General features: G+C 38.4%; 1 protein-coding gene across 1 annotated transcript; it reads left to right on the top strand.

The window, feature by feature from the left end:
• The first annotated feature begins 1,758 nt into the window (after window positions 1-1,758).
• Window positions 1,759-5,699, top strand: LOC118754855. The gene is made up of 2 exons (XM_036489731.1): window positions 1,759-1,902; window positions 1,963-5,699. Exon 2 carries the CDS (start codon window positions 2,217-2,219, stop codon window positions 5,697-5,699), a length of 3,483 nt encoding a protein of 1,160 aa, XP_036345624.1. The 5' UTR covers window positions 1,759-1,902; window positions 1,963-2,216.
• Window positions 5,700-12,699: the final 7,000 nt, after the last annotated feature.

Raw genomic sequence — 12,699 nt, 5'->3', positions numbered from 1 at the left:
ATATGGGGCACCCCCTTAGTTTTTTCTTTTTTGATATTTGTAATATCTATACCAACTTTCAGTTTTCTACTGCAGCCAATGCAGGGTGCTCAATGGCCTTTAAATGCGCTACTGGATCGCTGTGAAACCGGCAAAAATATTGTTGATTTTTATAAAAAACTACTGTTGCCATGACAACTGAAGCTGGTGATATTTTTTTAGATAACTTAAATTTGAAATGTTCTTAGGTTACTTAACCAATTGTATGATTAATATATGTACAACATACTTCTAGAGCAAAATATGAGCATAATGAGCATTCAGTAAATTTATACTTTGGAACGTAAGGTTTGGACCCAGCACCTCTTTCGGCAAGAGGAAAAATTTTTGAAGGTGCTCCAAACCCTATCTCGGAAACATTTTTTTTTGGACCACTCTAATGTACATGCACATGTACGCACACAAAATACGTATGATGTGTATAAGCATGCATGCAAGTTTTTAGCATTCCATTAATGCTTCCTTTATTTGCTCACATTGCAAAATTTGCTGAAGTTCTCGACGATAATGTACTTTTCGTAAAAGGTTACCGTTTGATTACTCTGAATACCGAACTGTTTAAATATTTCCTGTTTTTTTGGCGGCAATCGCGATATATGTGTACAGACCCCATCTTCAACCCTATGCGTTTCATGTACGTCGAAGTTTTCGTAAATCATCAAATTCCCTAAAGCTTTTGGCATCAGACACCTCGCGGGCAATGAATCAAAGCCACATGTTACTCTTGAGGAGGCGCTGCTGTCCAATGAACCTCCGGCATTCGGGCCAAACTCCATGCTATCATTCGATTGCTGCTGAACCATATTTTTTAGATCTGAAAAGTACAAACGTTAAAAAACTTAGTAATTACATACATATGTTTTTTAAACGGTAAGAGGACACTTAAAAATGAAAACAGGAAATGTCAAATGAAACTGTGTAGCACAGTGAATGCGTAGAGCACCTTATTTTAGTGTACATTTGTCATTAGAAAATCAGTGAAGTTTATAAATTTTTAGATTTATCCTGGGATTCAGTAATTCAGTCTCATCTCAAATCACTAAATTTGAGATTAGCAATTAGTGATTATTTTTGTGACTTGAGACGATTTGGGTATTCAGAAGGGGAGAGTCACAAAAAGTTCACCAAAAATGTGTGGTGAAAGCAAACACAGACAGTCAACTGAGTGTTTATGTCTGCCTTGTGCCCGCGCCGCTCAAGGAGTCGCAAGGCCGAGTGGTCAAAGCATTACGCTGGCAGCCGAGAGGGTCCGGGTTCAAGTCCTCCTCGGCCATAGAGGATTTTTTTTATTTTTATTTTTTTTTATTTTTTTGTTAGTTTTATTTTTTTTAACAATCTTTAGATTTTAATGTTTTAAAAACAAAAAAAATAAATGTTTTTCAATATATTTTTATGATATTAAAGCATGTTTTTTAATAAAATGGAAAGAAATAAGCTTTTCTTCCATACTTCTATTTTTGTGACCGGCTCTTAGCCGGCTGACAAATTAGTGACTTATTTTTGAGACTAGAGACGTGAGACATCGTACTGAATACCAAATAGTCTCAAAATCCAAGTTCATCACTGTCACAGCACGCCCTTTCTATGGGTTAATACTCGATGGCAACAACGTTTGCACATCTTCAGGAAGATGCACATCTGCAGCAAATATCACAATATTTAGTTCTTATTTCCGTTATTCGTATTCTTTGTAATTGTTCGTGTTAAAATTACTGCGTCATTCTCCTTTGCTCTTTGGATGCATATTCGCTTGAGCCTTCGTGTAAAACCGTTTGCGCAATGGAAATAAAAGGTTTCCACCAGCATCAGCGCGCACAAAATTTTTGTTAGCCGTCGTCAAGCAAAGGAGAGGGACACACTGCGGTGAGTATATTTGCGTTTAAAAATTGTCAAATTGTTAAACTTATAAATTCTTTTACACAGAAATAAACGGCGCCATATTTATCGAGCCCGATTTTCCAGTTAAATTCGCCAGTGTTTTATTTATTGTATACGGTGGCTAACAAGCTTTATTTCGCAGTCGCAGTATAATCTGGAAAGCCTTCGTTGGGTGTTGGCGCATAATTTACGTTTATCGCAGCGGCAGCAGTTTCACCTTTATTGCAAATATTTAAAGCGACTTGCCATACGTAACATTTGCATCACGCCATCGATTTTATTGTTTTTTGTCTTGGAAGATGACACGTGAACTTCCACGCCGGTGCACCCGCTCAAATGCGGAAAACGATTCCAACGACGCCACCAGCCAAGCCAGCAGTGAAAGCAATACCACTGCATCAAACGCCGCTTCAACCTCCGAAGTACTTGTTACTGCGACTACCAGCGGAGCCCCAGCCAGGGCCTCCACCACTACCATTGGAAATGCTAATACCCCAGCCAGGGATTTTAGCGTTGCTGCTCCAGCTCCATCTCCAGCCGGAGCCACGAAGAACCTCCCGGCTATGGAAGCCAGTACTACAGCTTCATCTGCCATCGGAGCCACTAAGGTTACCTCAGTGAGGGAACCCACCAATACTGCTCCCAATGTGACCGTAGCCCCCAATGTTGTCCCAGCCAGGGAACCAAGCAACGCCGCCCCTACTGGCACTGGAACCGTCAAGAAGGTTCCTACCTCCACAGCGTCTGGAGTACCCAAAGGCTCCTCGACTATCAAATCTCGACCAGAAAATGATCTCTTGGCAATGGAAAGGCGAATCGCTTTGCTAGAAAGAATGCTAAAGGAACGTGATACGCAGTTCGAAATGATGAAAGTGGCGCTCCAAGGTAACGGTGATAACGGTAGCAGCGCTGCCACGATACACAGCGACGTTGCAGCGCAGCCGTCGCCTACGTTGCCGTCAACACAACCGCAATCCACGCAGCCGGTAACTGTGCATACAGATGCGGGGCCAACAGTCGCCGAAGCCCGTTATCTGCCGCCAGTCAGTACAACTACCGTGTACAATTCAGCCAACATGCCATCAGACGCTTTCAGTATCACATCTACACCGCATTATATGAACGCTGCCTCAACTGCTCCTGTTGAGCCAATTTCCAACCGTTCGTCTCACGTTCCCTTTCAGTCCGCTTCTGCCTACACGGGTTATGGGAACATGCAGTTCTTGCCTCACGATTCTAGGGTGTTAAGCAAGATAATTGATTTGCCAGAATTTGGTGGAAAGGCCGAGGACTGGCCTATATTCCACGCAGCGTTCGTTGAGTCAACAGCGGCCTACGGCTACACCAACTTCGAGAACAACCAGAGGCTACGGAAGTGCTTGAAGGGCGAGGCACGCGAAGTGGTGAAATCGCTGCTCATTCATCCCAGCAACGTCAGCTGCATCATCGACCAGTTACAGTTCAGGTTTGGCCGGCCGGAGCAGCTCATACGCAGCCAGTTGGCTCAAGTGCGCGAGATTGCCCCTATTTCCGAAAATGCGATCGGGAAACTGATTCCATTCGCCACGAAGGTGAAGAACATCTGCGCCTTTCTTCAGTCTGCCAATGGTGAATATCAGCTTTCTAACCCGACTCTTCTCGATGAGCTCATTGGAAAATTGCCTGTGAGTAAGCGGATTGAGTGGGGTACCTTTGCATCTACAATAAAGCCTCGGGCCACTGTGGTCCACTTTAGCGAATGGATCAGTTCACTTGCCAACGTGATCTGTATTGTTTATGACGAGGAGCACGGACGAGATTCGAAGCGTAGAGTGGTCCTACATGTAGATAAAAAGCAGCATACACGAAGATGCCCAATCTGTCAGGGTGCTCACACAGCAATTGAGTGCAAACGCTTTATTGAGTCAACAGTAGCAGACCGATGGAAGGAAGCAAAATCACGTCGCTTATGTTTCGCCTGCCTGCAAGCCGGTCACTCGACACGTGATTGCCATCGAAGGAAACCGTGCTCCATCAATGGGTGCCCTCGAATGCACAACAAACTGCTTCATGAGGTTTCAGGCAGTATGAATAACTCGCATCCAGAACCACCACCTAGTCGCAATGGGGGTGAAGCACTATCGCAGCGTGCGGCACGCCAACAGCACAGCAGTAGTCATACGCCAGCGCAACAAGTATCTCAACGCCAGCATTCAACGAGTGACGCAGAAGCTGCTGTTCTAAGCTGCTCCGCTAACGCATTTGAAGGTAAGCTGTTGTTTCGTATACTACCGGTCACTTTATATGGAAATCACAAGAGCATCGACACATACGCATTGCTGGATGAAGGCTCCTCAGTCACGATGCTGGACAACGGACTAGCCCTGGAGTTGGGACTGCAAGGACAACAACAGCGCCTTAACATACAATGGTTTGGTGGTCGCTCAGCGCAAGAGCCTTCGATCTTGGTAAGCTTGTCTATTAGTGGATGCGGCATGAAGAAGAAGCACACGCTTCGAAATGTGTATGCGGTGTCGAATCTACAGTTGCCTTCACAAAGTTTATGCAGAGCAGACTTACACTGCGACGACAAGTACAAACGTCAGTTGCCAGTTCAGCCATACATCGGGGTGATGCCAAAGCTTCTCATTGGTCTCGACCACTGCCATTTAGGCCTGCCATCAACTACTTTGAGGATGAGAACAAATGGTCCTTTCGCCGCCAACACCGAATTGGGCTGGGTGGTGTTTGGGCCAACAAGTGAACGCCTGCCAGCTACGCCTTCTTGCCTACTTATCAATTCTGCGAGCGATGAATCCCTGCATGACCTGGTTGCTGGCTACTTTGCTGTCGAAAATTTCGGGGTGCGCTCGTCACCAGCAATCGAGAGCGCAGCTGATAGTCGTGCCAAGTCTATTTTAGATTCGGTCACACGTCGCGTTGATGCTAGATTCCAAACAGGTCTTATCTGGAAGCGAGATGACTTCTATCTACCTAATAGTTACTTCATGGCGCTAAAAAGACTGGTGGGTATCGAGAGGCGCATGAGCCGAGACGCAGGCTTCGCAGCAGCTTACAAAGCAACGATGGACTCCTATATTGCAAAGCGGTATGCACGCAAGCTCGACCCATCGGAAGCCTCAGTGGTAAAGCCTCACACTTGGTATTTACCACATTTTGCCGTGGTGAATGCCAATAAGCCATCGAAGATACGTATGGTGTTCGACGCGGCAGCTGAGGTCAACGGCGTCTCTTTGAACTCCATGCTGCTGAAGGGTCCGCAAGAGTATCGACCTCTGCCGTCGATTCTCTTCCATTTTCGCGAAGGAGCAGTCGGAGTATCTGGGGACATTAAGGAAATGTTTCACCAGGTGTTGATGCAACCCGAAGACAGGTGCGCCCAACGATTTCTTTGGCGCAACGGCGATAGTGGTAGGCAACCGGACGTATACGAGATGTGCGTTATGACATTTGGCGCTGCTTGCTCGCCATGTGCAGCGCACTATGTCAAAACTAGAAATACGCTCGAGCATCGCATTAACGCCACAAGCCGAGCGGTGCAATCAATATTGGCCTACCACTATGTCGACGACTTCGTTGATGCTTTCGACTCGCCTGCAGAAGCCATCTCCATCGCGCAAGAAGTTCGAGCCATTCATCTGGACGCCGGTTTCGAGCTCCGAAATTTCGCTTCAAATTCACCAGAGGTAGTTGCAGCTTTGGGTGGCGCAGAAGATACGAAATTGATTGCTAGCAAAGAAGGTCTGGCGACTGAGAAGGTTCTCGGTCTATATTGGCAGTGATTCCATTGAAAATTATGTCAAGAAGCTATAACTAGCCTAAGAGTCGACTTTATTTCGACTATGAACATGCCTCAATAAGTTTCGAGAGGTAAAATTATGAAAGTCTTCATATACATGGTATAAAAGATTTGAATTACTTGAAAACACTTTTTTTCCGCTGAGATCCTTTTTTTGTGACTTTCGAAAAATAAACCAAAATATAAGAAATACCAAACGTTTCGGTGTCGTTTAGTTTCGATCATACAAGGTAACGAAACACAACAGATTCAAATCACTCGGAAGCATTTTCAAGAGTATTACCGAATCGTGATTTACATACTGTACCTAGATCTTTTCATTGCGCATTTGCAAAATCGATTTCTAAAACACTGGGATATTTTTTCTAATTTTGCTTGCCTCTTTCCTGACAAAACACTAAATTCATGATTTATTGTTGTGAACTGTTTTAGAAATATATATCCATTTTACATGATTCGGTGCCAGAAATATGCTCAAGTTAAGTTTAACTATGGAGAAAACGCATCGTTGGTTTAAATATTCAAAATTTATTTGAAGCTTTGGATATTTTTAACTCCGATGCCTTTCCAAATGTTCATCAAGTACTTAGAGTCGTAATTGTTTTACCCCAGCAGTACGGGGGAGCGACTACAGGACTGATGAATCGGTAGCTACCTTGTAAACTCCGTCAATTACCGACCGACTACTTGCAGTGTATTTCATCGATTACTTTTACAAGGCAATGTCCTAGGCGGTAGTCACAATCGGCTCTCTCTGTACTACCGGGAGTTACTAAAGTAGTCACTTGCGTTATTTATGGGCGCCCTCTGTCGTAGTTTTTCGCTATCTGGCTCGACTCTGCACTACCATGTGCCTAAGAGTCGGTGCAGAAGCGGTTCAAAAGTAGCGATTGACTCCAGCAGTACTGGAGGGACCGTATACGACTGCCACAAATGAAAGAACGTTTTCAACTTTGCTCCGCCTAAAAACTTATTTGAGATCAACTATGGAAGAAGATCGTCTCGATGTGCTAGCTTCCCTCAATATTCATCGCCATCTGGGTTTTAATGTTGACTCAGTATTAAAAGAATGTGTATGTGAATGTGTGTACCACGGCGAATCGCACTATTGAAAGCAGAATAATTTAGTAAATAACATCATGAGACTTGTTTGAGTTGTGGTGAATTATTTATGTTCACAATTATACTCAAAAAGAAATCCTGCGGCCGGCCCTGTGCACGACAATTTCATTTGTATGGGTGAAAATACCTAGCACCATCAACAGAAAATTGTTAAAAATAACTCGATTTTCTAGCGTCTTGAAATTTGCACTTGAACCTACTAACATTTAATGAGCTACAAAACTGTATACCCGAAATTTTTCTAAAAATTCTAAATAAAAAGTTAAAAAATTTTGGGTGCAAATCATGGTACAGTAATTACAGGTATTGTCTTCCCAGAGAGTTTTGCTTCCCTTCGAAATTCGTGCTCCCTTATTCTCTTTTTGACGCAGTTCAATGTTGATTCTTGTACTTTTATTTCGCTTTGCTTTTTGTTTTCGCTCAATTTTATTTTTATAATTTTCAAAACAAAAGAAAAATCATTTGAAATGAAGTGAGCCATACAAATTTTAATTTTAATTACTAAGCAAACATTTTTTCGGCTTTTGCAAATTAAATAAGTCCTCTGCAAAAATTGTTTAAAAAATACGTGTACATACGTGGGCAACAATGATGTTTTTCAAATAAGGCAGATCGGAAGATGCGCTCTCTGGGAAGACAATACCTGTATTTATTGTACCATGGGTGGAAATGTTAAAGTTTGTTGAGTTTTCATAATTTTTGTACGAATTTTGAAATGTGGATTTATGCGGCGCTGGTTAGGTAAAGTGCTAAAATTTTATAAAAACATATAAACATTAAATAAACAAAAGAAAAATAGCCAAAACTAGTCAAAATGTAACTTGACTTCATCAGTTGACCACAAGTGTATATGAAATTAATCGCATACTAGACATATTGCATTAAAACCGTAGCCGGAGTTGCCACCCTAACTTCAATGTACGAAAAGCGCTAGCGCCATTAGCACAAAATAACACACGAGACCAAGGCGAATTCTTCAAGAAACTACATTTATTTTGGTTTTGTTTTTGTGTGGTGAGAATGTCAGAGAATCTTGGCAAACTTAAATTTTTACTTTAGTCTAGACTGATGAGAATATCGTGTTTTTTTTTCTGAATGGCTGGAAATTGAAGACATGAACTTGGACGATTTTTTGTTTTAGCAGCCATGCCATAATCTATATTTTTCTCATATCTACACTGTTATTTTAAATTTCAAACATAAGATGTGATATTAAAGAATAGGGCCCGAGGGTGTGCAATAAGGTTTTATTTTTTAAAGTTGGAACCCTGTAATGGTACAGTGTGATTTGAAATTTGATGAAATGAAAGACCAATACCATGCGAGCCCTCTCTTCACTTAGGAGCGGCTGGACAGATTTAGATGAGACATCGTGAATATTTTTAAGGTTCTTAAATAGGGGTGTGTAGTGTACACTAGCGCGGGCCGAAAATCCGCTTTTTATAAGCTTTTATTATTATTATTATTATTATATATATGAAAAGAAGCGACGATCCACTGCTTTACATTCAGATGGAGGACTAGTGTTACCACCTTCTGCTCGTTATAAGATTTTATTTAACTTGGTCATCCCGCGGAAATCGCGAAAATTTCCAATCGATTTTAAACTAACTTCCCGACAAGTTAGAGACTTGAAATTTTCAGCATAGTTCCAATCACGTCGACAATGCAATTTAAAATATAAATAAATTCCCCATATGGTCCAGGGGTCTTGATTCAAAGGCGGTCAAAAAATAGTAAGATTTATGGGTAACAGAGCGTAATTTGCCAAAGAACGTAAAACCACTATAAAATTGTTAAAACTGCCGGCGATAGTGTAGCAAAGCTATGTGTGGCAAATTCTAAATATCAACCTAGTCTAGATATGAACCTCGTTGTAGGAATTAGAAGACTCCAGATGTCGCCCCGACAGAAGAAGTTAAATATTGCGCCTAAATATATGCCATTTACATATGCTACAGCGGAAATGGGCGACACGCCATTTTTGACGTAGAATACGTCTTACCTTAAGGTATGGGGGCTATGTTCAAATGTTGTAGTTGTAATTTTTAGAGCTTCACAAAAACGCTTATTGCACGAGAACTAATAAAGCGATTTCAAAGAAAAGTGTGGCGTTTCAAAGATAAAATTCCAAACCTGTCGACAGATTCATTTTTGTAAATAACCAATTCGGTTTCTGTCGTAAAAACAACGGTAAACATTGCCTTATTTTGGGGTCAATTTTGAGCCTTTAAAGTGCTCTAGCAACTTATTGTTGGCATATATAACTTTCATTTTCGGGATATAGGTTCTTTGGAGCAGTAGAAATATTATCGGGTACAAATTTTATATAAATTTAACAAATATTAAGCATTTTAAGGCAAAAAATTGTTGAAAAAATTTGCAAATTTTTTTCATTACCAAAATGCTCGAAAACCGCTTGAATGATTTTGTTTTTGTTTTCTTTAATCAAAAATTCAAGAGTTTTCCTTTCGTTTGGTATATGGGAAGTATTGGTTGATATCTTCTATATATGTTTATTTTATTCAAATATATGGGCATAAATGATTTTCCATACAAAATCACCTCGTCATCATTTTGCAAACACGTGCATATGTTGGAAGTGTGGGAAGGAGACAAAAAGTATGTATGCGTATGTAATGCGGCTTTTGATCGCAGCGTATGTACATATGTAAATGCATATATACGTACATATGAAAGTTTCAGTTAATGTGGATCTGTTTGGTTTTGTTATCGATATTTTTATCGATTTTGTTATCGATTTTGCTATCGATTTTGTTATCGATATTTTTATAGATTTTGTTGCCGATATTTTAATCGATTTTGCCATCGATATTTTTATCGGTTTTGTTACCGATATTTTCACCGATTTTGTTATCGAAATTTGTATCGATGTTGTTATTGATTTTGCTATCGATATTTTCGGAACTTATCGATATAATGATCGATATTTTTATCGATTTTGTTATCGATTTTGTAATCGATTCTGTTATTGATTTTATTATTGATTATTTATCGGTTTTGTTATCGATATTTTTCTTGATTGTTTTAACAATTTTGCTATCGATATTGTTATCGCTTTTGTTATCGATATTTTTGTCGCTTTTGTCATCAATATTTTTATCGATTTTTCTATAGATATTGTTATCGCTTTTGTTGTCGGTATTTTTATCGGTTTTTTTACCGATTTTGCTATCGATATTGCCATCGCTTTTGTTATCGATAGTTTTATCGATTTTTTTATCGAATTTATTACCGATTTTGTAATGAATTTTTTGATAGATTTTGTTATCAATTTTGTTATTGACTTTGGAATCGATTTTGTTATCGATTTGGTAATCGATTTTTCGATAGATTTTGTAATCGATTTTTTATCGATTTTGTAATCGATTTAGTTAACGATTTTGTTATCGATATTTTTATCGATATTGTTATCGATTTTATTATCGCTTTTGTTATCGATATTTTTTTCTTAGTTTGTGCTTTCGTTTTTGACTTGGATATGCTCTTAACCATACCACGTATTCTACGTTTAAATTTAGCGGGTGTATCTCCGATACAGCCTGCAGACCAAGACGAAGGCGCTGGACTGTTCCTTTTTTTTTTTAAAATTAACTGCTGCCATATGTACATGTGTATGTTTCTACAAAACCTAAGCAAACATTTTGCTTGCCAAGTCTTCTGTTCTCTTTCATTGCAAGTTGAATTATTTTAATATCTATTGCAAAATTTTGTATATAAAATAAAATAACACTTTTTAATATACAACGCTTTTATAAATGGACTAAAAATTAGAAAATAAAATAATGTTAAAAAAACACATTTTTTAAAAACAAGCTTTTATTTAACATGTACAATCAAAGGAATAAAATAAAGTAGTGTAACAAAAGATTTTTTAGCAAGAAAATTTTGTCAAAACTGCAAATGAATAAAATAAAATAAGTTAAGGTCTCGTTAAAGTTACTAAAAGCCATTTAGTGAAAGGAGTTATTCACATTCTAATGGAAATTACTAACAATTTGTACTAATTTACTTCGTTTTTAAAAAAAGCTTGTCGCGCGAATAGCAAACCGGCATTTAAATATCTGCATACATACATACCTAACCAATTATGCATGTACGCTGAATTCGCCGACAACTTAATCATCCCGCGCAAATCGCGGAAATTTCCAATCGATTTTAAACTGGCTTCCCGACAAGTTAGAGACTTGAAATTTTCAGCATAGTTCCAATCACGATGACAATTCAATTTAAAATGTAAATGAATTCTCCATATGGTCCAGGGGTCTTGATACAAAAGCGGTAAAAAAATAGTAAGATTTATGGCTAACAGAGCGAAATTTGCCAAAGAACGTAAAAGCACTATAAAATTGTTAAGCTGCTGAGGCGTCGCGGGGGGTGTAGCAAAGCTATTCCTAGTCTAGATATGAACCTCGATGTAGGCATCATCTCAAGGACATACAATTAAGACTCCAGATGTGTGCCCGCCAGTAGAAGTTAAATATTGCGCCTAAATGTATGCCATGCTACAGCGCAAATGGACGACACACCATTTCTTTAAATAAAATTAACTGCTGCTCTATGTACATATGTACATATGTTTATACAAAACGTAAGCAAACATTTTGCTTGCCAAGTCTCTGTTCTCTTTCATTGCAAGTTGAATTATTTTAATATCTATTGCAAAATTTTGTACATAAAATAAAATAACACTTTTTAATAAACAACGCTTTTATAAATGGACTAAAAATTATAAAATAAAATAAAGTAAAAAAAATATTTTTTAAAAACAAGCTTTTATTTAGCATGTACAATCAAAGGAGTAAAATAAAGTAGTGTAACAAAAGATTTTTTAGCAAGCAAATTTTGTTAAAACTGCACTAAAATGAATAAAATAAAATGAGTTAAGGTCTCAATAAAGTTACTAAAAGCCATCTAGTGAAAGGAGTTATTCAAACTCTAATGAAAATTATTAACAATTTGTACTAATTTACTTCGTTTTTAAAAATGCTTGTCAGCGAATTCAGCGTACATGCATAATTGGTTACGTATGCAGATATTTAGATGCCGGTTTGCTATTCGCGCGACAAACTTTTTTAAAAACCGACTAAATTAGTACAAATTGTTAGTAATTTTCATTAGAGTTTGAATAACTCCTTTCACTAAATGGCTTTTAGTAACTTTAACGAGACCTTAACTTACTTTATTTTATTCATTTTAGTGCAGTTTTGACAAAATTTGCTTGCTAAAAAAGCTTTTGTTACACTACTTTATTTTATTCCTTTGATTGTACATGCTAAATAAAAGCTTGTTTTTAAAAAAATATTTTTGTTTACATTATTTTATTTAATTGTTCGTTAATAACAAATTTCAATTAATATTTAAATTTTTGTAGTGTTGTGCGGTTTATATGGTGTTAAAAATGCAACGCCCGAAGCGTTGTTTTTTATGTGGTGTTAAATATAATGCAGATACCTCTAATTTTTTTAACGTGCCTTAATGTCCTTCGCAATTCATTTATTTTATCGATTTCATTTAGTTAAATTTTCAAACAGGTGGCAACGCTTTTCGAAAATATTTTTGTCCTGAAATATATTAGCCAGAAATGCGATTGCTTTATAAAAAAAGAGAACCATTTTGAAATATGAGTGTTTTTACGCTCTAGAAAGTAATTTCTACAACTTCACATACGCGGTTTTGCATTTTGCTGATACGCGGTTTTGCATTTTGTTGATACGCGGTTTTGCACTTTAAACGACGATATGTATAGCTACATACACATAACACCGTGCGACATGCAATTGTACACACAAAAAAATCAATATATTTGCGAAGCCATGGGCCAAATATATGCAGTAAAA

The sequence above is a fragment of the Rhagoletis pomonella genome, unplaced genomic scaffold, assembly GCF_013731165.1.
Source record: "Rhagoletis pomonella isolate Grant_MI unplaced genomic scaffold, Rhpom_1.0 Rhpom_scaffold_00002, whole genome shotgun sequence".
NCBI classification, from domain to species: Eukaryota; Metazoa; Arthropoda; class Insecta; order Diptera; family Tephritidae; genus Rhagoletis; species Rhagoletis pomonella.
Note: the sequence above shows the minus strand (reverse complement) of the source record. Positions and strands in the feature narration are given on the sequence as shown.